At 44.4% G+C, this 26,187-nt stretch overlaps 1 protein-coding gene across 1 annotated transcript in view; it reads left to right on the top strand.

Moving 5' to 3' along the window:
* LOC144155403 (G patch domain-containing protein 1) overlaps positions 1-21,256 on the top strand; it is a 49,929-nt gene extending 28,673 nt beyond the window's left edge. Inside the window, exons 9-16 of the mRNA XM_077686804.1 lie at positions 640-818; positions 8,005-8,132; positions 8,848-8,960; positions 13,219-13,304; positions 14,724-15,144; positions 19,393-19,493; positions 19,595-19,758; positions 21,094-21,256. Of these exons, the coding sequence (XP_077542930.1) occupies positions 640-818; positions 8,005-8,132; positions 8,848-8,960; positions 13,219-13,304; positions 14,724-15,144; positions 19,393-19,493; positions 19,595-19,758; positions 21,094-21,121 (1,220 nt within the window). The 3' untranslated portion in view covers positions 21,122-21,256. The remainder of the gene's footprint in view (positions 1-639; positions 819-8,004; positions 8,133-8,847; positions 8,961-13,218; positions 13,305-14,723; positions 15,145-19,392; positions 19,494-19,594; positions 19,759-21,093) is intronic.
* The last annotated feature ends 4,931 nt before the right edge of the window (positions 21,257-26,187 follow it).

Here is a 26,187-nt window from a genome sequence, read left to right as displayed (position 1 = left end):
AGGCGCAGTCGTGGTGATGCGATGTTGCATGGTCTAGCGGATGTCGTTACCAAGGTGGTCGAGCGCGCTCCCAGCTCCCGTTGCGGAGAGGCCAACGCAGCAGTCTTGGAGAGTCGCTGTCTCTCAACAACGCACAGCGAGACGACTTACTTGCGGAGGAGAAGTCTTGGAGGCTGCAGTCGTGGATGACCTCTTGGGGCACGGCACGGGTCTGGTCGCCCGACCGCCGCGCATCCCGGTCACGCTCCACGTTTCTCAGTCTCCCTTCTCTCGGTGTTCTTCTCTGGTTCGTCTCTGCCCGCCAGCCGCTGTCGCTGGCAGCTTCTCATTCGCCGGTTGCCGGCGCGAGCTCGTGCCGTGGTCGCAAGCACATCGCGCCGTGGACGGTGTCGATGAATTTGGCGCCACGTGCATTGCGTCTTCTTTTTTGTCGTAGTTTTTTTTTGCGTTTTTTCGTCTCGTGCTGGTCCTTTATGCCGATGCGATTTCTTCGCATGACAAGTGTTGCCTTTGTAGATGCATTTCCTAAAATGCATCGGCAGTTATGATGCTGCATTTTGGTAGCATAAAAATTTTCTGTTGTCAAACAAAAAGCGTGGTACGTCTGTGAATGAACTTTATTTGCACGTCCACTTGCAGAGGTGTTTCCTGCCATGCAGCCACTGAGCATGACTGAGTGGGAGAAGGAGAGAGAACGCAAGGAATTCCAGCGGGCAGCTCTGATCTGCCAGCCCAGCCAGGGCCTGGAATCCCGATTCGTCTCCACCAGGACACTCAAGGATGAGGACGACGTCATAGACATCACCGTTGATAAAGCGGTGTGCTTCCAATCTCTCCTCCCGTGGTTGCCTATCCTCTTTTGCTTGTTGCAGTGCTCACAACTTCAAGTTTAACTCTTTCGTTACCGCGGGAAATTGACCAATTTTGAGGGGTCTAACAAAACATTTTTTCTGTGCTATACATATTGGTTAGGCGCACACATTGCAGTGACATAAAATGCTGATCATTCCACGCGCTTTCCAACGACACCAGTTTTAATAATGTTTTCCTAAGTAATGATTGCGAAAAAAATTATCGAATACGAAATTTTTGTCCACGCGTCGAAGAAAATAAAAAAAGTAAGTTGTGTATAATAAACGAGCAATAGTAGAAAAAATTTAGAATATACATTTTGTGGGCAAACATTTCAAAAACCCGTCCTAGAAAAAAATTGAGTTGTGCAGTACAATTGGTCAGATATAAAAAAAAATGTTAGCCTGCGTGGTGCCCGTGCCATGTGGTGAAGCCCAACCTCTATTTCAAGTTTTGCTATTTTGGATAGTTCTCTAGAAGAAATCTGGTGGTTTGACATTATTAAAGGCCCCAATTAGCCTCCACGTGATGTAAAAACACCTTGTTAATGATTATGACCGGCACAGTACTGAAGGCAAGCAAGCGATGTGAAGAAATCTGTTCGGAGTTGAAAACTAAACTCTTTGATGGATGCTTGTTGACGTTCTGATGATCACTTATCAGTCAGAACTTTCATTTGCGGTTTATTATCATGTTCTAACTCACTATGGTAGCCCTGCTTGCAGGAATAAGGTACGATGCGCTAGAATCATGCCCAGCAAGCTTTCACCAAGCCGCCGTCAGGCTATGAAGTGAGTTCAGCACTGCAAGCCTACTACATTGCAGCGCCGCCTAACAATTTCGAAAAGAAACAAATACAAGGCTGTTGGAGACTTTGTCAGAAAAGACAGTACTACTAAGAAGCGACACTAGACCTCCGGAAATACCCACGTATGAAACCGAAACTGGCCGGTGAACAACTGGCGGCGTTCAAGGCCAATTGGAAGCGTTCTCCTCGTCTGAACTGATACCCGACGACTTGGTGTTATCGTTTGACTTTCAGCGGAAGGTCTTATCGCAGAAGGAAGGCGTAGATAACGTGGAAGCGCGAGCGGCATGCTTGTTTTGAGGAGCAGTAGCGGGCAACGGAGGCGCCATAGGGACCGGGCAGCTGGACGGGTGGCGCCACCACTCGGCGCTCCCCTCGTCAGTGGAATGAGCCGGTGCATTGGACTACACAGCCTCCCGTTGTTTTTGTCGTGTTTGCTTCGGTGCTTTGAATGTTTTGGTGGTGTTGTGAGCGGACATGTGAGATGAAACGAAGTCTAGACCGATGTGTTGGGTTCTTAGATGCAGTACCGACTACGTAAACTTGTCGGACGCTTCTAAAGTTGGGTATCGGCTGCAATGCCATGAGCGCTTTTTGCAGCGATTTGCGCTTGTCTTCACCTGTTCTGAGTACGAATAAAACTACTATTATTAGTGTTCATTTCTTCTTAAATGCACTAACGGCTACGCAAACTTATTGGGTGTTTCTAAGGTTGGGAATAGGCTACATTGACATGGGCGGTTTTTGCAGCGCTCTGCGCCTATGGTTCCGCGCGATCTGAGTCGGAATAAAACTATTAGGAATATTAGTATTTATTTCTACCACTTTAAATTATCTTCACTGGTTCCAATCACTACGGTTCCCGCGCCAGCCTTAGCGCTGGGATACCTAGGTAGGTGTGCTTTGAAGAGAAATTTTTTGCGTAGGATGTGGATTTCCGTGTAGCCGTAGAAACGTTGCGGTAGTTCACACTTTCTGAAACCGTGAGCTTTGTGCCTTCGGTTTTGGTGAGCGACACTGTGACAGCATGGGAGCCTGAAAGCCGAAGTGGAACTCTCACGTTTGTGGTGGTCATTTTATCAACTAGTGCCAAAGTTATTCACCCACCCAACAGCCAAAACCACAAACCATCCCTCCTCCCCTTCCCGTTCTACAACCTGCATGGAATAAAGGCTGGCACCGATAGTTAAAAAATGTGGCAGTGTTAACGTCAGCTGGTGTTTTTTAATGCTTAAGTATTCTTTACAGAGTACCTGAAAAATCGTGTAATGCCTTGTGAGGAAACCAAAAACGCACGAATAGTTGACTCAAATAGAGTTCCATCATCCCGAGTCCTCCCGCACAGTCGCATTTCCCGACGCGCTGGAAGCAGTTACGATTTGGAGAGGGGTGCATGGAAGTTCAAAATTAAACAGCAAAATCATCCAGCCCTCCATTTACCGACGACAATGGTTGACCGCGAAGCTTTCTTTGTGCGAAATGAATGGGAAATGGTCAAAGTCAAAGACGCTGCGATCAAAAGACCAAACTGCGAGCTGGTCAAATTCGAAGCTCAACTAGTCAAAGTTTAAATCCAGAAGGCAACCAAGGAAATCCATACGAGAAAGCCTTGCGATAAACCATCATCGTCGTTAGACGGAAGAGTGCATGATTTTTCAAGCATATGTGGCAGCTTGTAACCGCAGCATTCAGTTGTGAAGCTGAATACAGGCTTCGGGCACCCTCCTGTCTTGCGTCCTTCAGCCACGCAGGAATTGGTTTTTGAAAAACCATTTACCATCTAGCCAGCAACCATTGCAATTCTTATAAATCAATGCTTCTCCACGACAAGCAATAACGTTCTACTATCATGCGGTATTTATTCTATCAACGATTCCCGATGACTGTAGTAAGAGCCTTTCTGTGAAATTAAACATGCTTCAGCTGTATGTAAAAAAGTTACGGAAGCGTCGTCCATCACAATTTCTGTTTTGAGGTAAATCTTAGAAGGCACCCCCCCAATTTTGTCTTTCGCTTGTGCACGACGTCGACGCCGTTTTGTCATCAACTGCCAAAGGCCAGCGCCGCAGCATTACTGGATCGGTTGCACACACCGGATTTGTGGGAGAATTTAGCTGCAATATACTCCTAGATAAGCGAAACTGCATGCAGGCATGAAAAAATTACATGAAGGAACGGACTTTCATTTCCAGCTTGACTTCCGGCTTGGCGCATTGAGCGTCGTCTGCTTTTTGTAAATACTGAGTATGGGCGTAAATCACACACATGGCATGCCTCGTAAAGGTCACATGCACGCTCGAGATTTACCGATCTGAAAAAAGTCCTTGTGGTTATGTACGCTTAGCAAGCCGTACCGCAGAAAAACGACAGAAAGTCATGCACAATAACGCTGCGCTGAACGCCACCTGCATTCCACTGACGAGCGGTTGGCCACGGGCGGCGCTGTTCGCTGAAGCGACGGTGGTGCCATACAACGGCCGCCCGGTCCCTATGGCAAATGAGCTGTTAGTTGGGTAACTGCGTAGTAGTGCTAAGTAGCGCCAAATATGAACTTTGCAATGCAAAAACGAAACCGAAACTGCTGGAAAATGGTTGAAAATGCCAGGCACACTAGCTAGACATGCAGGGGTCCATCAGAAATAAGCTTTGGGAGAATAAAGCTGCCCTTTGTCCGAACCAAAGATCTTTAGTGAATATCTGGTGCCATTTTCAAGTAACTGTCACCTCTCAACGCTGTCGGATTACAAATCTGACCACATTATTTGGTATTTGATTTGGCAGGAGCTTTTTGACAAAAAACTATTATGGTAGTGCGGCCTAACCACGATCTGCATCCTTTTTTGTCAAGCGCCGCAGCCACGCCCCCCTTCCTCAAAAACACCCGCACCTTAGCTCGCAAAAAACGCCGTCAAAAATCTCAATGTCGCCGGAGCGGGAAAATTTAAACTGATTCTAAAAGTGCAGTGCCTAGACTAACCACTGGCCGCATTAGGTGTACGAAAAACGACTACAACATGTCGAAATAGGCCACATTAATCATCGATCACCGGTGATCGATTTGAAGGTGTGGTAACGAAAGAGTTAAGGTATGCTAGTGCTGGCACGATGAACCTTTTCCCAGAAGTGATCTGCACATGTGTGAGCTGCCCGTCCACCATTCTGTCAGGTTGCCCCGGGCAAAATAAACACCTGGCGCATCCCCACCTTGCTGCTGGGAGAGGAGCTGCTATTTTGTAGGGCTGCACCTTTTCGACATACCCGCTTTTTCAACAGTTCGCGGTGAGTTCGTACATACTCGCACAGGGAAAAAAAAGCTTCTAAAGGAAAGGGCAAAGCTTGCACAGGAAAGGAAGGCTGCCCACGCAGCGAGCACATGGCTACCAGTGTGGGAGTCACAAAGGCGAAAAAAAGAAAAAAAAAGAAAATGGCCCTTCGCCTAGTGCAGATTCGTCTCAGTAATGTGCACCTTCTTCCATGGCTTTCATGGCAGCGGAGGCTGGGGGGCGAGGAGAAGGATTGGGCAATGAGGATGTTACGGGCACAAGTTTTTTACAGTGAAACCTCGATATATCGAACAGCGCGGTACCCGCGAAATAGTTCGATATAACCAGAATTCGATATATAAAATTACGTAAAAAACGTGTCATAAACTGGTACAAATCAATAAATGCACGAATTGGGCAGTAAATACTCACTTGGTGCTTCAAAGTATTTGTTCTTTTGGCTTAAAGTACTGCAGCAGGGTAGCCTGGCGTGTTATACAAGACTTTCTCAACATTCCACAAGCGACAGTCCGGTGCCTTCTATAGCGCTGCTGTAGCGGTGCGCTAGGGCCAAAACCGCTGAGGCCTCGGTCGAAGTCGGCAGCAGGGCACTATCAGCGCTCGCGGGTACAACCTCGGCAGCGTCTTCGTTTGTGCGCTCTGTAGTAACCTAGCTCCGCTAAGATCTCCACATCCGTCAACTCCGCCGTTGTTCCGGTGCTGTCGTCACCGCCAACAAAGTCATCAATGCACATGCTTCGTGGCTCAGCACCAACAAAGTGCTCCAGCTGGCCCCAGGTTTCTTCAGGCTCGCATTCTTCTTTTGCACCGTCCAATTCTGCTTCGGGGCAACCGATGCGCAGCAGTCGGGAACGCCCATCGCGTCACCACTATCCTCGAGGGTACTGCGGGAAAGCTCGCCGCCTGGCAACAGAGCGCGAGCGGTCTGGGCAGTCCTGGGTGACGGAGTTCTATATACCCATTTCATGTTCGTCCCAGTTCGAAATAAAAAATTAAAAATGCAGGTGATTTTCCGCGTGATATAGAAAGTGTTCGATATAGGCAATAATTCGATATACCCGTGTTCGATATATCGAGGTTTGACTGTACAGCGAGATCTTTTGTGCCCTGACTGCTTAGTTTGCCGTAGTGGCTGCTAGGAGGACCGGTACTGGAAAAGGGTCCATTAGAGCCTTCACACAGGAACAACGAGTACAGTGAGGCAATTGATAAGCTATTTTGTGAATTTAAAGAAATTTTATATGTGTCAGGGCTGAGCAGGATTCCCTGAACTGGTGGATCCAGAGGGGGGGGGGGGTTCAGATGTCTTGATCCCCCCTTAGTTTTTAAATTTATGTACCCTTACGAAGCTGACCCCTAAGGTAGTGGAAAAAGTCAAGATGATTTTTTTTATTTCTTGTATTTTTGGTTTTTTGAAATTTTAGTGAATAAAAAAGGCTACTATCCTCCTGCTTATTGTAATCATCATCATCACTGATAGAAGCAGAGCCCCCGATAGTGCTTTTTTATTTTTTGCAAGCGGACTGTAAAAACAATGGAGGAATGAGACCAATGATAATGGGAAAAATATATTCAGACATGTACTGAACCTACCTACCAATGTTACAGTGGCAGGACTGAGCTTTGATTTGTATATACAGGCAAACCTACACCTAACATGCTTGTGACATGTCCTGCAAGTTCTGGGGAAATGCACCAACGAGGAGTATTAGCAGGGTGCAACCATATTTTTATTACCAATTGAAGATGCAGGTAAAGGTAATTACCGATACCGATATTGATACTTGATACTGCATCCTCGGTACTGCAGTGCATTGCTGGCATTACATGCCTACTGTTTTACAAACTTTGGTGCAGGATTATGTTATTTGTGGTCACCAGCTTATCCATGACTTTTATTATTGAATGCATGTTTCTTAAGATGGGTTAAACAATCCAGGCTTCACTGATTGGTTTAAGCTAAAGTTTGTTTAATCCCATCTGAGTTGCATTACTTACACTTGAGCCCATGGAGCATCAAAAAGCTGCAGGTAAAGAAGAAAAAAAGCAGGAGTCACATCAAGCATATATCGCTGCAGTAAAAGAGAGCAGCAACAGAAGTGCATGTAAATATGAAGCGTAGAGCCATGATTGCAAAAACAGGCTAAATTACGAGTGAAAAAATAGTACCGTTAATGCATAAGTACTGCACTTAAGAAACTTGGTTCAGAAAGGGAATGTTCGTATTTTTCATCAGTGGTATTGTGCTACAGAAATGCTTTGTGGTAGGTATAATGAGTGCCACCTCGTGTTGCGTTGAGTGCTCTCGTGATGGCCCCTTTTTCCATGGTTCATGCTTGGGGATGGTTCATTGTGCTGAGCTTTGCTGTGTGCCTCTCTCTCTCTGTTTCCTTTGAGGCGAACTTTCATGCTTTCCTGTGCAGTGCTATCACGTATCACCATACTTGTCAGATCAGTATAGTTGCCTGGCTGGAATTGCTTCCAGCTAAGAAACTGTTGTGTGTTACCATTGTTATTTAATTCATGAAAGAAATTGCCTAGTTGAAATTTGTGCACCCCAGGAGCTGTCAGCAAATTTATCACATGGCCCTCATGAACATTAGGGGACTGTCTGACCTGGTAAATTTTCTTAACTGCATGGTTCTCATCCTTTAATTTATGGCAACCTTTTTTGCTCTACTTAAGCTTATCTTCATCAATTTAAAACTGCGTATACTCTGAGTGCCTCTTGTGCTTATTATGCAGTATACTCTGTTATGTTGCCGAGTGAAGGGCCTATAAGCAGACTTATTATAAACTAGTGCATGCTTTAAGCTGGCTGTTAGGTCACCATGAGTAGGTCGGAGCATTCTTTATAGCTTGAACTAAATTTTGGAGGTTTTGGAATGGCAACAGTGCTGCTGGCACCCAAGACCTGAGCCATGGGCTTCATCAGAATGGCCCTTGCAAGCTTATCTCCCCCTTCGAATAAAGTATTGTGTGCATTGCTAAACATACTTTTATATTGTTACCTTGCTCTCCCCCTGCAGCATTGTTGTGATTTTTTGTAATGTTGTGCAGGAAGAAACCGCTGATGCTGCCAAGGCAGCTCAGTTGGGCATGTTTGGAAAGCTGACGCATGACGAGTTTGAATGGCACCCGGTGGACCTCCTGTGCAGGCGATTCAATGTGCCCAACCCATACCCCAAGTATGCTGCACTCTCTCCATTTCTTTTTCAAAAGCTTCAGACTTCAGAAATCAGAAAGAGCCACTGGAAAGGCAGTTAATCTTTATTAGGTGCCTGTTCTACATACTATACACAGTCAAGCCCATGCGCTGCAATATAACAGTACATGTTAAGTGGAATCTTAGAGCACTGTTATCATAATGAAGCACTTATAACCACTCCAATATTCACAGTGAAAACTAATGATTACTTTCCCTGTAAATTAGAAATTTTCTATCATAGAAATGGTCGCTGTGGTCGAGTCGCATCTCCGTAAGGGACCTGTTATTGTAAGGGAAAAACAGCCAGTGGAGCCGCTCCCTGTTGGCTGTTTTTGTGTGATGGAAGCTAAAAACAAAAAAAACCCACATTTCAAGATTTTTGCTCGCTTTGAACATCCCCAGACAACCCTCCTTTGTGGCGCCTCGTAGCCAAAGCGTAGCATTTGCACATAGAGCTCCTACTTGTAGTCGTGAAGGACCAATTGCAGGCTCCATCTAAATCACAGGCAGACACTGTGTTGTTTGTGGGTAGGTAGTAGAGAATGAAAGATCGCATAGATTCAGTCTTTCTTTCCCCACTCGTCCTGCTAAAGCACATGCAACATAATTTTCTCTAAAAACTGCTTTCTAGTGAGTGAAACTGCGTATACTTATGTTTTTGCATTGCCATTGTTGAAACACTTTCTTTTTCACAGCTGTGGGAAAGTTGGCCTGGCAACTGTTACAGTGGACAAGCACTCGATCTTCAACTTTTTGACACCCTCAGCCCAAGAAGATGAGCCTCCCAAAGATTCTGGAAACGGTGAAGGTAAAGCTCTACACCCAAGTTAATGTTCTTGTTAGCGAGAGGCTGGTTTTGGCATGCTGGCTTCTATAGTGCTGTAGGCATTGACAGCGACCAAGTCAAATTGGTAATACAAAATTTTGAAATCTTAAAGCACATGTAATCTTGGACTCTTAGCATTAAGATTTTTTAGGGTTCATTCATATGCACCAGCAGCCTTGAGCTTCCAGTCGTATTTGCCGCATCCACTGCTGTCACTTTCATCTACTGTTGTGACCACCTTCATATTTTAGACTAAAGGTCCTTTACACCCACGTTTTCAGCTTTCTTAGTAAAGTTCTACTTTTGTAATACATGTTTTAACCATAAAGATGACACACTGAAATACCACAGAACGTAGTTTTGCGCTGTTTGGCCTTGGATGCCCTTGCACCATAAACATACAAACATACATATAGATAGCTAATACCCACCATTATTTTTATGCTCTTGTAAGGTCTGTGTGGTGAAACCACTCGCATTGTGCTGCTGCTCTCAAGCACTCTTGTACTGCTACTAACACTTTCAGTACAAAGGTTGCAGCGTTGGTCTCCGCTAACCGTGACCGGCACAATGTTATTTTGGATTAGGGCGATCTTTATGCTTTGGTACTTTGTGTTGTTTTTACTGGCTATGCTGCCACAAAATGTCATATACATTATGTAGTACCAGGGAAGCACAAAGGCACAGGATATCTTGTTTAGCCATGTAGTAGTTTTTGGGTCTGCCTTGATACCACGTTCTTTTTACACTGTGAACATGCCTCATCCTGGGATTGGTAATGATTCTTAGTCGCTGTGCATGTAACTTTAACTCTCAACTGTGCCCATCATATTGCAAGTTGTTATCCTGAGCTGGTTGCCTGGACCAGAGCATTGTGGCATCCACTTGGACGCTATAAATCTCGGAATACTTATGTAGAAGCTTCGTTAATTGAGCAAGTGCCCCCAGCCTCATGGACTTTGCCAGTACGCACCTAAAGCTTGACCTTTCGCACATTGCCAGCATAAATTGTTTGAAGAGAGACTGTTTGGATCACGAAACAGCTTACCACTATGGTGGCACTATGATGCCGTAGCACCATGCGCTCTAAAGATGCCACACTTTCTTTGCGCTCCACCAGATCAAAGGTGAAGCTGCCTCATGAAGCAGTGATGCATGGTGTTCTTCGCGATGTCAGGAGATAGAGGCACAATCTAAGCAAACGGGGAAAATACATCTTTGTCAGTGCAGATGCCAGGAGCTGCAGAACTACGGAAAAGTTTGTACATATATAGAATTAAAAATTATTTTAACACTGTGAGCCAAAATTAGGCCCAAGCAGGAGGGGGCCGAAGTTAAAGCTAAGGGGGGACGCGGCTTTCAACTTCGGAAAAATGACCAAAACATCGTTTTTTTGAAACCCACATATTTGGCTTCTATGTTTCCTATTCTGTGCGTCTGCAAAGTTTTTACGTTGAAAAGCGTCGCAAAGTGGCATAAAAAAATACTTTTGTCAGGCGCGGTGACAAACTATCAGCGCAAAAGGGCGAAAAAACGGCAATTTTCGGAGCGCTCTATCTCCACAACGGTGCCACCGGGCGCGGCCATTTTGATATGGTTAGATCGGCCGAGCGATCGTCTTTCCGGTTCCGCTCGTCTCTTGTATCTTCGTTCATTCACAAACGCACAAACGGCAGAAAAGAAACGACGCACAAACGAAGCTAGAAATAGATGCTGAAGCGCTATTGGTCCTCCGGTCGGGGCGCAGAACAGCGACCCTCCTGATTGGATGTCGCGGGCGCAACGCAAGATGGCGGCCGCCTGAGCTGCGTAGCGAGCGGATTGAGTTCATTTTCGCCGCTTCGCTCGGCCGAGTTTCTGTTCAGTCTGTGGTATTCAACACGCACGTTATCGCGATGGGAATGCCAGAGATAACGAGCCAGATTACGGAAAGTTGTGTGGCTCGAAAGGCGGAGGTCATCGAACGCTTCGTGGTGCGCGTGTCTCTACCGTCGCCAGACCTTGGAGGGTGACGCGATGTGCGCGCTTGCGAAAGCGGTTCGTGAAGTGAACTTTTAGCCGGATTTGCGATGTTTACACGCTTAGTTATTGCTGTGTTTTGACTGTGGGCTCGCTAGCCTTGATAAAGAAACGGTCGACGCGTCAAACGCTGCGGCGCGCACGGCATAGCCGACGCGCATTGGAGCATCACATGACTGGGCAACCGGTTACGATTGAACGCCAGTAGTTGTAATTAATGCCTGCGACGTTAGATTTAATCTTAAAAGCGACCTGACCAGCCATATCAGGTATAATCAAAGTTCGATATGTCGCGGTAAGCGTGCGCTGCGATGCGCACGAGCCATATCGCCTTTCTTGCGCTACGTTTCCCGTGCACTTGTAATTTTCATGCAAACAGGTTTGAGTTAATAATATAGGAATAAAAATATGCTCTCTGCGTTAAAAATGTACGTTACTGTGGCAGCATTTAACAGTGATTTTTTTAGGGAAATTATTGATACCATTGCTTAGGGCATACTGGCTGTGCTGCGAGAAATATTGGATGCCTTGAATGTCAAAAGTAGTAAAAAAATATGCTCTTGCATTGAAGTTGGGAGTTATGCAGAATACTCTACCAAGCTTCAAAGTAGCTCATTTTCATCCGTGTGGTATGCAAACTTTTGGCAATGAACAACTGCACGTATGAGTACTAAGTTGCTGTGCCAGGCAAGATAAAACATAAAAAAAGCCAAAAATGTTCAAATTTAAGTAAAAAAAATGCTTAACTTGTTGCCATGGTGACAACACTGCAAAAGGAGGTTGTCCAGTGCGATACAGCCAACCAGCTAACCTACTTTGCATTGAAAGCCCATTGAAACCCATCTTCCCCTCCGTTTGGTTTGCAAAGGGGGTATGTACTCTTCACGGAGGAGCTGAAAATGATGTTTTCTGGAAAGAGAAAGGCTGTAAAAGGCACTCCAATTTCAATGCAAGGCCTTCCAGAAGCCCCATGTTCAAAAGGACATGAAAGGCTGCAACCGTGGCGACTTTTGATAAGTGAAACCTATGTTGCAACTTCGGAAGCCGTTTTCTCAAAACAGTTTTTTTTGCCACCTATGTCGCTTGTACCAGGGATTTCTTCGTGACCACTGGGTCTATTTTGATTCCGTTTCTTGCATTACATTCCTTGATGAACAGTTCAGGTCGTGACACTTTTGGTTTTCCAGATTTGTTTTTTGTGACTTTTTTATTCAAATAGTCGTTCACAATCAACATGCCTGTTGCACATTAACCTCTAAAAAAATGAAAACTAAAAAATATTGTTTTGTAAAAAAAAAATTCTAAAACTGTCACGACCTCGCCCATTCATTTGGGAATGCAAAGCACTTCGAACAAGTTTTCTATCGTGTTTTATAAGTCGCTCAAGCTCGGTAAAAGCGGAACAGAAAGAAAATTTAATGAATAAAAAAGTTATCAAAATATTATCTTGAAATTTTGATGGTGTTATCACAGAAGCATTTCCAGTTGCTGTGCCAATTTTCATCAAAATCCACTCAGAAATAAAAAAGTTGATTTTGAAAGCCACGTCAGCTAAGAATAGTAGGGAAGGGCAAAAGTTTCTCATTTTAGTGCTTGAAGAAAAAAAAAAAAAAAAGGAAGGAAAGAAAACTGCTATATTTGCAGAAGCAGCTGATTTGAGCACACTAAAAACAAATCCCCTACACAAAAAAATAGCAGGCTACAGTTCTTGTGCCACACTATGTTCAAGCAGAGGTCGACATAACTCGCAAAGAAAGGTGTGTGGTTTCTTTGCGGTTGAGTGGGACAGCTGGCAGCCAAATTTCCTGCACCTGCCTTCTTGCATGTGTTGCACGCTCACTTGCCGTTGGACACCCAAGCATCGGAGCTACAGCACGTAGCGTGTCCCCAGTGCACGTTCTGTGTTGTCGCTCACATGCACCAATTCATTCAAGTTGCAGAAAGCAATCAGACAGGCTGTTGATTAGTAAAAAAAAAAAGAGATCTCCATAGCTGACAGCTTTTTTTCTTTTGCCAGGCTTAGTGCCTCACTACTGGGCAGAAGCGCTCCCGCAGCATTACAGAGGAGTTTCCCAGTGTGCACTGAAAGTGCCGAGCAACTCTGATATCGCTTTTCATGCTCCTGCTTTGTGTTCAAACCAAAGCACCTAGCCTGAGCTTTTATTGCAATTCTTTGAATTCATAGATTGTATTAAGTGTTTTTTTAACTGGCTTCCATCAGGTGATGAGCCAGTTGCTGAATCTGCTGCACCGGACACCAAAACGTCAATAGCTGCAGCAGAACTTGAGGCAGGCAAGACTGAAGAGGTAAGTACATCTTTAGCTAGTGATATGCAAGTAGGAGGAGCGGCATAATACTAGCTGTGCCATCCTGTGCAGAACAGGTCTGCCTTCACTGCCCACGGCATTTTAAATTTTAAAGTGGAACATCTTTACACTTCGTTTAATTAAGGAACTGGCGTAGCTCATATATTGTTGGGTACACCTTGAAAGGTATGTGTTTTGCTTCCTTTAGGCAAATTATCCAGCAAATGCCAATTTTGAAACAGTTAACATTACACCAGGTGTAGTAAGTAAGGTGAGGGCTTCAAGACAACCTACTAGGCACAATCACTGTCACTCGTTAACACTGACCCCAGTAATTTTAGAACTTCGTTGCATGCTCAACAGATGGTCCCACTGACCTGGGGAGCTTTGGTGAAGTGTCCACAAAATGAAGGTGCTAACCTGTAGTGGTACAAAGATGTGTGTAAAATCAGGCCAGTTGTTCTCAGCCATCGTGCTGTGACGTCCACGACATTACGAACGATGTGGGCGAGAGGAAAATAAACAAGTGCTCTTTCGATAGGTGATGCCTACACTTATACTGCTCACATTAACGAAATGCTTCAAGTTGGAGATTACTGAAGCTGTGCGGTGCAGGACCTTATATTCTGCATAGCATTTGCAGAAGGTCCTTCAGGACCCCAGGGAGACTTGCAAAACAATTTTGGCTAGCTACGCTACACCAAAAATTACCACGCCATACTAACCACATAACCCTGTCAAAAGACTCGCGCAGGGGTTCAGGTACTCGTGCATGGTGGACAGACTCTAATGCTTTAGCAGCAGATTGGGGCATTATTTCCGAAGAGGTACAGACAGGGATGTCGTACAAGTGTAGGATTGTGCTCCCTGCTGAGACAGAAGGCCTCTCCCATCGGCCTCCAACTGCTCTTGTCCCGCGCCGCTTGAGTCCATTCTTCGCCTCCGAAATTACTTATTTCATCCCTCCATTGAGTGCTTGGCCATCCTCTGTTTCTAGGCCCGTCTCTTGGTGTCCACTCTGTCACCCTGGTAGTCCACCGATTGTGCTAAGAATGACATTTGTTATTCCTTTATAGCTATCTTTTGATGGAAGCAAAGTGCTATATTGTCTTCATGATTCTTTTAAGAATCACCTGGTGAGAAAAATCAATTTTATGCTTTTTTTTTATAACTGCATTGTCATTTTCTTTCATCAGTCTTGCAAGATAATTGAATTCAATTTAGGTTTGAGTCACTCTTATCTACATTAATTGCAATTTTATAAAGCCAGGTTCAGCTGCATTTTGCTCTCAGTTATGTATTTGTCTTATTTACTGACAAGGTAATTGAAATATGTCTCCCCCGCTCTATTGATTTATTGATTTCCCTCTTGTAAAACGTTCATCTAAATGTTGTGATGGTTTAATCTTTCTGGTGCAGGATTCAAGTGAGGAAGAGGAAGAAGAGCGTCCTTCCTTGGCGTTCTTCAAGTCCATCTTTTCCGAGTCGTCAGAAGATGAAGACGAGAAACCTGAAGCAGGCGAATCCGCGTCAAAAGTACCTACGGCAGCAGCAGGTTCTGAGGCAAGGGCAACTCAAGAAAGCCCTGTTCAAGTGGTGAAGCCACCTCCCCGGCCTGCCCTGGGAGTTTTCGCCAATCTGGACTTTGAGCGGCTCAATCAGAGGCCACCCCCAGTACCACTGGAGGACCTTCAGCCTGCACCAGTGAGCAGTAGGGTGGATGGGGCCTTGCCTGGTGGTGGCACATCACCCCAGCACAAGCAAGAGGACAGCAGCATGTACGGCCCCAAGCTCCCACCGGGTGGCACCTGCCTTGTTGACACCAAGCCACCAGGGCCAGGTAGGCAGACTCTGCAGCGGTACATATCCCCCTCTGCCGTGCATGCATGTCTTGCACCTTAATTAAGCATAGGGCTTGCATTTCCTTAAGCAGGCACTGTTAAAGAGCCCTGAAGCACTCTTTCAAGAAATTACAAGAGTCCTCTGGCACCTTATAGCATCAATGAGGCAACACATTCTCACCAGAATTCGTTTCCTAGGTTTAGTGTTAAGCCCTGAGTAAGATAATACAGAAGTGCTGACCCTGACCATGAAGAATCTCTTTGTGCGCTCCGATAGTGTTCCCATGGCACACTGCTTCCGGCTTTCATTTTGCTCCCTCCGTCAGCTGTATCCCATCTGGTCATCATGCATGTGTCCGTGTCTCTCCCCTTGTTTGCTTTACCGAGCTGCCGGTTTCCTTTTGCCATGCCATCTATACTAAAAGATTCCAAACTGCATGAGATGTGTGGTGTGCATTACTGTATGCTGCCACATATACAATGATCACTTATTTTCTGTTGGGGTGGGGTGGACTCATTTGAAAAAAGAAAGGCTGACTGCAAAATAACACTGTAGCGTTGGATACTGAACTCTTTCGTTACCACGCCTATTCAGATTGATCATCGGTGATTGATGCTTTAAATCGCCTATTTCGACACGTTTTAGTCATTTCTTGTGTACCTATGGCAGCCCAGTGGATTGTCTAGGCACTGCACTTTTAGAATCGGTTTAAATTTTTCTGCTATCGCGACATTGTCATTTTTTAAGGCGTTTCTTGCAGGCTAAGGTGCATATGTTGTTGCGATAGGGAACATGGCTGCTGCGCTTGACAAAAGAACATGTTGCTCTGAGTTCAGCTGCATTAACATCGAAGTTTCATGATCAGAAGGTTCCCAGCAAGTCAAATATCAAATTATGCTGTCAGCTTTGCAATCTGACAGCGTTTAGCAGTGGTAATTATGTGAAAATGACACCAGCTGTAGTATTTACTAGTGAGCTTTGGTTTGGAGTCTGGGTAGTTTTCTTTTGCCAAACTTCATTTCTGAAGGTCTCCCACAGGCTTTTAACAAGTGTACCAGGAATCTTTAGCCAGTTTCCAGCAGTTCCAGTTTCGTTCTTGCATTGCAAAATTCATATTTGGCACTACATACTACGCAGTTGCCCAACTTCAAGTCGATTCACCATAGTGCCTTTGTCGAGCGCCACTGTTCTTCGAAAAAAGCATGCCGCTCATGATTTCTCTTCACCCTTGCCTTATTTTTGGAATAAGAGCCTCAGCTGAAAGTAAGAGATAACACCAAGTCACCAAATATCAGGTCAGACTAGCAGAGCGCTTCAAATCAGCCTTGCACACTGGCCAGTCAGTTTCGCTTCTGTACATGGGTATTTCCAGATGTCTAGTGTTTCTTCTCAGCAGAACTGTCTATTCTGAGAAAGTCTACGACAAGATTGGTACTGTTTTCATTTTTAAAAAATGGTTAGTACTAACAGTGCTGCAATGCAGGAGGCTGTTGGCATTGAACTCCTTGTTGCATGAGAGCTCCTCGGTGAAAGCTTGCCGGGCTCAATTCTAGCGCATCGCACCTCATTCGTGCAAGCAGGGCTACAATAGTGAGTCAGAAAGTGATACTAAACCGCAAGTTTATGTTGTGACATAACTGACAGTGAACGTCAACTAGCATCGACCACCGAGGTTCGTTTTCAACTCCAAGCGAATTTCTGCACATCATGTGCTTGTCCCAAATCTTTCTCTGGCTGTAAATGCCAAGTCATTCATTGAGAAGGTGTTTTTACATCATGTGGGGATGAATTGGCCCCCTAATATCGTCAAGTCGCCAGATTTCTTCCAAAGATTCATCCAAATTGCACATTAATGGAGGTTGGGCTGCACCTTATGGTGCAGCCACCATTTTCGTGCTAACATTTTTTTTTTATATCTTATGAACTGTTCTGCACGACTCAATTTTTTTTTTCTGGGATGTGTTTTTGCAATATTTAACTACAAAATTTATATTCTAATTTTTTTCTGCTTTTAGCGGTTTTTATTGGCAACTTCATTTTTTAAATTTTTTTTTCGACATTGTGACAAAAATTCTGATTTTGATCATTTTTTTGCAACAATTATTTACGAAAACATTCTAAAAACTGGTGTTGTTGGAGAGGGCATTGAATCATGTGCAAGTTCACTGCAATATGTGCCTAACGAATATATTTAGCACGCAAAAAATTTTTTCTCGGGCCCCTAAAATTCGGCCAATTTTCCGTGGTAACGATCGAGTTAAGGTGCAGTCATAAAACCGTGATTTTCAACGCACCGAATGAAGAGTGAACCAGAGTCATTACACACCAGACATTTAATGTATACCTGATGTGGCAGCGTATTTGTGCGCACAGTAAAACCGAACAGTCAAAATCACCCTTGTTCCCCCACCTTCTTGCTGTGTGCTTTGCTGCATGCCTGTTCAGCAAGCAGACAACATTTACAAACATCGTCTGTAGCCCCTGCCTGTGTACCACAGTGATGCATGCAGGGTTCCTAATTTTAATTCTCACGCCAGGAAGGAATGGTGCGCTGTCTTGCAATGAATTTGGGAAGGTGCGGCCAGCGTAATTGGATGAGCCAGAACAATATCAAAGGCAACTTTTGTCTTGCCCTACGCAACCTTTTTGGCAACGACAATTAGCACCAAATAAACTGCTGCACTGCTGATGCTCACTGTTTCAAAACAGTGGTCAATGAAGTGGACAGAGAAGAAGCAGGACCACCTGCCTGTCCAGCAGCGAGGGGCAGGCGGAATTGATAAAGCAGTGTTGTGCAAGTACTAACACCAAGTGTTGATGCCGAAGGGCCAACTGCACAGTGTGTCTTTTATGATGGGGCTCACAAAGCCAAATAAGCACTTTTGATGTTATCTTACCATGTGGGATTAGAGTTATCGTGAGCGATTATAGGTCCCTTTCTGTCACCGCCGAATACTTTCTCTTTTTGCTCATGTTTTCAAGGAAATCAGCCCGTCCCGTCAGAGCACTTGACTTTTCGGTTTGCGCCTGCAGCCTGCTTGCTGGCTCCCACTCGTACACCTGAGTTACTCACCTGCTCTTGGTCATGCAGTCCTATCTAAAATCTCCCTATTTTGTTTTTCATTGGCTTTGTGTGCTGCTCCATCGCTGATTTAAAAGAATTGCAGCTCATGATGAGTGCCAGAAGGGGCTTTGTAAATCAACTGCACATGATGGGCAATTTTTTTCCTTAGACAGGCCAGGAGTACATGTGTAACACTAACTGTCACGCTGTTAACCTACAGTTCCTGTGGTCAAGAAGTGCCCAGAAACTTGTAGTGTCGTGTAAAAATACTGCTGAGGACGACACATCAGAGTTAAAAATTTGGTTTATTCCACGGAGCGAGATTGTATATAGGAGGCAAAATGGCCTATTGCGGTGGGTGTGGGTGAGCGACCAGGTAATGTCACAATACAAACCAACGTGGACTGCAAAGCTGCAACGGCAAAGGAGAGGGCAGTGGCACCTGATGGACGAAATGATAGCGGCCACAATTCATTCCAGGGCTGCACAGCAAAATGCTGATCGCGGTGGCCATGCACTTTCTGTTCCTGTGACAGATGCCGCTATCTTAACCTAGGCCAAGTGCTCGTGACATTATTTGGCCACCCTTGGAAGCGACTTTTCCCCTCCTGTCTTGTGCTTACTCCATCCCCTCCGTGCCGATCCAAGTTTCAGATTCTTTGAGTGTCTGACAGAAAGATGGTGCCATCTGGCATTTTATACACCATAAAACTGTCGACAGGAAGCGTATGCTTTTTTTTAATGTTTTGTCGCTGGGAAGAGCCAATAGATTAGCTTTACAAATGACGTAGCTTTCCCATTTGATGTGAAATGACAGCGGCAGATAAAAATATGTGGAGTGGTGGCAGCATCATTGATTGAGAAAGGCTATTTTCAAAAATAGTTTACAAATTATAGGTGGAGCATAAAGGCTCAATATTTGCATCAAATACTCTCCACCATTCATTCTATCACTTGAATGGACTGGATTGACTTTTCAGAAAATTTAGTCCCTTTAAAAGGGCATTCTTTTTGTATTTTCTAAATTTGTTTTCCATTAATTTGGGTCCTTTCTGCAATGCTTTAATTTTAATGCGCCTGTTCTCCTCCCCCCTCTTTTTTTTTTTTTTTTTTTGTTCACTTTCAACGTCAGGGCAAAATTGTTACTGTTTATTGATACTTTGATTGACATTCCTTTCCAAGGCCCTGCTCTCCAGGGGACATCAAAGCTGCGACATTCCCGCAAGCATAAGAAGAAAGATCACAAATCAAAGACTGAAAAGAAGCATAAGAAGAAGCTCAAAGTAGGTCTTTATTCACTGCTGCAAGCTTCATGACCGTTGAAGCTTGGCTTCTGATCTGATCCTTGTATTTATTTTTTCTTTCTTTCGTTGCTTTTGATTAGTCCAAATCCAAGAAGAAGAAGCACAAGAAGCATCTGAAACAAGCTGCTGTGGAGAAAAGCTCAAGGCATGACAGCACTGAAAGCAGTGGTGACAGCAGTGAAAGTTCAGATGGAGAATTGCCCAAGTCTGAAAGAGAGCCGTCTTACAAAGACATCATGTCAAGGTATGCATCACCTTTGTGCATTCTGCAGTTTGCATTCTGCAGTTTGTTCATTGTAAAAGGTAAACAGTAAATAGAAGGTTGCGTCTTCAGTGGTAGGAACTTGTGGGTCGTGAAAGTTCTTTGAGTAATGTGGTCTCAAAGTATGCATAAAAGGGTTTTGCTTTTATCTCAAGGCACATTTTTAGACAACATGTTAAATGCGGCACACAAAAACCCAGTGCTTTGATTCAAATCAGTACTACATTAAACTTTCGAGTATGTGAAGAAATAATTTTACAAAGACTTGATTCCTCTGTTATAATCATAAATAAATATTCTTAAGGCACAGCTAGAAAGATGTTAGTTATGCATGTTTCATTTATGAACTCGAAGATACCGGGTGAGTCTGTATTATGAGAAGTTTTTAATTAAGAAGAGGTTATTTGCAATGTGTTTGTTTCTTCAACTGAACCAAGTTCATATTGAATGAAGTGTAGTGCGTTAGGGGGTGTTTGAGTATTCAAGTTTCATGGCCATATAAGAAATATGATTGCACTGTGGAACTCCAAATGTTCAAATTTAAAAATACCGAATTCAACACTTAAAATATTGCTACAAAGAGCATTGGGGAAAAGAGAGAGAGAGAGTGTGTGTGTGGAATAAATTATTGCTACATGATGCAAGCTGTTAGAAGTTTGTCCTTTGTCAGTAAGAAAAAAAGGAGAAAAGGTCAGAAGGAAGTGTACCACAAGATACGTGGAATGCTTGATTTAATTCACACACAAAATCTTACTAGTATCCTGTGGTTGGGTTTATGTTGGACAAGAAGTGTTGTATCAATGATAGGCTGCAACAGCACTGACTTTGCATGAGCAATAATTCTGTTGCACATCATAAAGAGATTGAGAGCAACAACAGTAAGAAAGGAGGGTATTAAAAGACTGAAAGAAAACGTTGAGCTTTATACATGATACACTGATGTTGAAGAATGGCTTAGAAGAAAGCCCCAGCTTGTACCACATATGTAATGAACATATTCTAGTTAACATTAAATGAACAGTGCATAAGGCAATTATAATTTTGACTGAAAAGAAAAAGTGGAACACGATTGTCCCGCAAGGCATCCATGCACCTTTCATGACGTAGTGCTACGCGGGCTTCACTTGAAATAAGTATCACCACGATTGCACACTGCCTTCATTTGTCATTGGCCAAATTCCTATATGAGTATTTCTTGGGATTTGCCTAAATTTGTGCTGTTCAGACTTGCAGTAAGAATGCAGTAAAGTGCAGAAAATAGTTAACATTACTATAGTAATTCATGCTTTAACACTGCATTTTAAATCTTTTTTTCAGGCTGGATAAGCTCAGAAAGCTGATGTGATAAGGCAAAATTCGGAAGAGGGTGATGCTGGAGTGTAAATAGGCTGTGACAATAAAAGTTGTAATTTTATGTAAAATGAATTGGTTGCTGGGTAGTTGGTTAATGACTGACAAAGAAATAAATACTGCTCAAAAAACAAGGACAAAGGTTGTACTCATCTGGTCTCTGTCTTGTCCTCATCCTCGCTTTTTCCCACAGTGCTTTATTTCTTTGTAATTTATGAGATGTAGTCATTTCAGGTGACCAGCCATGGTGAGAGATCTTTTAAATCTAAATGCTTCCATTTATTATGTGTAAGGAGACATTTAATTATGTTTACTTTTGAGCATATTTGGCCACAAAGCACACATTTGTCTATACTTGGCTGAAACAGGGCAAAGCACAGATTGTAGCTGTACGTTCCACTCATGCAGGCGTGCTATGTCACTAGGTGCAATGTGCTGTTGCGTAGAACATGACCTCCTTAGTGTTTAGTTGTTCTCTACAGACTAAACTGGGTAAGGAGTTCTATTCTGTTTTTATGAATGATGAATTCACGCTATTGCCCATTTTTTACTGTGGTAGCTTCAAATGGAACGTTTCTACCACTTTCGCTGCGTGTGTGTTTGGCAGTGACAGAAAGCTCTGGTTGGTCATATGATGGTGATAGTGATGGACAAGAAAAAATGCGGCAACTACCCTATTTATACGCCTTGAGCGCTGCCTGTAGGGGCGCCACTGAAATCCCCCTAGCAGCCCGTTTCGAAAGCAGTCGTGGGAGTCTCCGTCCCGCTCCCCACTGTCGCCGTTGCTTTTGCGGCACGTTCACGACTGATATTTTCCATTTGTATGCGTTGGAAATACATGTTTATATGGAGCAGTCGCTCTGTCCGCAAATGTGGTGTATTTACGAGAGTGTGAATACTTCTGACGCAATCGTAGTGTGGTACATTTGGTCCGCATAAGCGCCAGATGTGTGTTACAGGCCGCCGTCATGAAACCGGTATGTGCATAGAGCTGATAGTACCTAATTCCACTGCCCTGAAATTTACTAACAGTACCTCCGTAAGCAGCGTTCATTCAGATGCTCATGCTACAGCTATACACTGCGGTGTAAATCAGTTTCGTGTGCTTACATAATCTAGCGGAGCACTCATACTTGACAGCACGCCAGTTACGCTTCATATCTCGGATACTAATCACTACCCAGAACAAGCCAATATGGCATAAATTTCATGGACATTCACGCAATAAGTATGATGAATAATGCAAAATTATATCGGGAGTCAGTTCACGACAAAAAATTTACTGCTGGGTCGTCTTGTCGTGAGGCGAGCCCTCACAAACATTCGTCATCTGCTACATATATCCTCCGCTTATATCCGTGTTCGTGACTAAACGCTTCTTCGAAACGTCGTCATAGGACACGTGGCGCCTGCAGAATGTAACACAAAAGTGGAATTAAAGGGCCTTATCAGATACGACACTTTTTATCACTTATGAACTTACTTACTGTATGTATACTTCAAAAAATGTGTCCGCCGAGTGATCAGCTGTTCGTTAAAGTCAAAAACCAAAATAAAATTGAACGCGCAGCTTGTGTGTGTGATTACTAAAACGGATTACTCCTTGATTTTCGCTCCGCATTTGTACACAACGATAGTCAAGCCAATCCTCCCCACCCCCCCACTGTCTTGGAAAATATCAGTGCATTTCGCATCTAGTTGGTCTAGTGAGTTCTACCTTGCTTAAGTTAAGACGAACCTCTCTAGCATTTCCAAAGCTGCACTGGGTTTTTTCATTCCTGTACGAGCTATTATATTGCTTCCAGATTTGGTAGACCGTTTATTTTTTCGTGGTTTCATTAACTTTCCTTTGTCCTTGCTATAAGCTGGGAGTGGGCACATATTTAACGACCCCCAGACCTGGAATATACTTAACATGTTCGTGTGGCCTCTATTCCTATAAGAGGCGCGTTATTGTCAGGTATTACCTATTAGGTAATCACATCCCCGAATTATGTTTTTCTACGACTTGTATATTCGAAACAAAGACGCATTCATTGTGTGCGCTGCAAAACGAAACCAACCTTTCACTGTCCCAGTATCAGGTCTAAATGAGGCAACAATAGAATTCACTTGCGTCTAACGTATTCGGAGGTGACAGTGGTGATATGCTGCTGCCGTCGCCCGTAAGAGTGACGAAGAAGTGCGCAGTACCGCGTCCCCGGATCGCTCTTGTTGGCGTCCAAACACTATCACGACTCAGCTGTTTTTTGAAGTGCCCTAAACGTACTATTTCCTTACAGACATCACGCTAACAAGTTGTTTAGGGCGCGGAAAGGCAAAAAGAAGCGAAAGAGAACCAAAACACTACATGAGCCGCTATCAGCTGCGCAGCGGTCATCCCGTGAGCGCCGCGGAGAAGCGGCGGAAGGCGGCGCAGCGATCGTGAAGCTCGATGCGCATAGGGATTGGCCACAAAAGATGGAGGTTCGTTCAGCCACCCCCAACTGGCACATACACACTCACGATTGGAAAAACAGCGGCAGGTAATTCAGCCACTCTATAGGCACGGGACACTGAAGTTTGCCCGCGACTGCAGCGCCGCCTCTTGCCGCCGCTTAGCAACTTTGGGTCGGTAGATGTCGCGACCGGCCGTTCAGCTGTGTGACCGGCCGTTCAGGTTCGATGCTGTGTAGCGTAAGTTTTTTAAGAAACATAGGCATAATGGCAAGTTGGACTGTCCGAAAGGATCGAAATGCTGCAGGAAAGAATTCATGGCAGCGCCGTTACTGTTTGCTGATTGAAGGACTGCCACAATCGCGAAGGGCAGCCTGGCATTGTTTCGTACACGGAAAGCCTTGGGAGAAGAAACGTCACAAGAAATGGATTTTGGCAGTACGAATAGTCAAGCAAGTAAGAAGGCCATGGCATATTTTGTCAGTGGAAGGAGGAAAATTGTGAGTACGATTACAGTTTATGTGCAGCGCAGACGCGAAGGGCCGTAAAACTAAAACGTTTGTTTTTAGTGTTTCATACACATCGCAGACTGCAATATTTGTGAAACTCGTGTCGTCGTTTTAAATTTGCATAACACAAGATATGAAGGTTTCCGCCACTATTGTTTTATCAGCATGTAACCTTTTTTTTTTCTGCGACATTCACGGCACCGAATGTACGCCAAAAGGCGGCACAAGAATATGCTCACGGCACTTCGCGGGTGGTGCCAAAAGCAATGTTAAGACGCATCCCGCCAACTGCCCTACTTTGTTCCCCGAAGTGTACAGAGTTCGGTCACGCATTCCAAGCGAGGGCGCGGCAAGATATCAAAAGCAAGGTGGCGTTCACACGCATTATTTGACTCCTTTAATGTGTTTTGCGCACTCTGAATGTTGAGGTTATTTTTTAACCAGAGGAGGGGAGGAGGAGGAAATATTTTTATGTATAATTCTGAATGGCCTGAACAAATTGTATCACAATTAGACGCTAAGACAACTCTAACATTACTCACAACAAAGAAGCCGAAACTAAACGTAATCTTCGTAAACAACCCGCAGTACGATCCCCTGTATCAACAGATCGTTAAGACTGGGTGGAACTGGGTTTTGCTTACTTTGTCTTCAGCTAATAAAGTTTAGAATTCGTTGCTGATCACTGACAAGACCAGCCGAGCTGAAGAAGGGCCACAGAAAAAGTAACTGTAGTGTGGTGGCGCGAACAGAGAAAACAACAAAAACGCCCGTCATGGAGCGCCGTTGTATACGCTGGAGTCACTTTATCAGGCCGTGATACACAAAAACTTTGTACTGACCTGGAGAGAAGCGCTATAGATACGCTTCCCTTGCCGAGAATGGCACTTCGCAACGATGCCTGCCCCGTCAATTTCTTTCACGGCGCACGCGTTCCCGGCAATGTACAATTTCTGTCCCTTCTCGTGCATGCGAGGCTGAAACTAGTAGTCCACCCCCGTAATTGTCCGGAATCCGCACAGAAGCACTTGAGACGTGGAAACTATTTGCCAGAACAGTTTGCGAGCATAAGACACCTTTCAAAAACAATTGCAGGATCGCAAAAACAAACAACCAAGCGGTGCCGAACATATGAATGCGCGGCCACCATCTGGCTCTCACTGACCCAAAGTTTGCTCAAGCTTCCGCGAGGCGGCGCAGGTTGTGCTTATCCGTTGTGCCCCCTGAACAGTGACCGGTCCCTATACTCTACATTTCAGCAAAGCACCAGCTACTGCTTTCAACCGTAGCATGTCCTCAGTGGTCGTTTGACAACCTTCTTGCGGCCAAGTTGGCTCGACACTATATGTTCATGTCAGCATTTTGAACAAAATCACGTTTGGTTTGGCTGGAGAATACTGTTAGTTCACCCACCATCAGCCATAGTGTATGAGAGAACATTTTTGGCCATAGACTGGCACTGTACAGAATTCGCATTGCCTGCACAGTGCAGAACATCAAGATATGGTGCGACAGGCTACAGTTAAGGTGGCCTAAAAGATACCAAAGCATTTCTAGTTGTCAGAAAGACAGTTGTGTTACATATGTAGGAGAACATCTTTTTACATAAAAAGAAAAGGCAGAGAAATAATCTGCAGTTTTCACACTCTCATCTATGCCATTGGCATTGGAAACCGCACCTCAATGCCACAGGAGCCAAATGGTGGTTTAGTTGTAGCAGCTGCTCGAGAGGGTAATGTTCATAGCAAACCACTAGGTGGCACCTCATGCAGGCAGTACTTCTGCAGTACTTCAGTTTGGTACTCACATCCAACATCAGCATAAGAGCTTAAGATATTGAGCCAAGTGGGCTATTTCCCACTTCACTGGAGAATAAAAAAGCAAAGAAATTTTAACCTTTTTTTTCCAGGCAAAAAAGATATGAATAAATTTTTACTAATTGCTTGAGAAGTTATGGGTTCACCTAAGCTTTTGCTTATAATGTCGAAATGCACGAGCACCACTTCTCATTGAGCTGTGAAAGCATGTGTGGGTGGGTTTGTTTACATCTCCACCAATGGGTATTGGAGAATTGGCCTCGAGCCTTTGATGGCTGCTGCCTTCGTTACTGGCGATT

The sequence above is a fragment of the Haemaphysalis longicornis genome, unplaced genomic scaffold, assembly GCF_048455015.1.
Source record: "Haemaphysalis longicornis isolate Haplotype H1 unplaced genomic scaffold, Haemaphysalis longicornis Haplotype H1 scaffold_1, whole genome shotgun sequence".
Taxonomy (NCBI): Eukaryota; Metazoa; Arthropoda; class Arachnida; order Ixodida; family Ixodidae; genus Haemaphysalis; species Haemaphysalis longicornis.
This window is presented reverse-complemented; position numbering and strand designations above follow the sequence as displayed.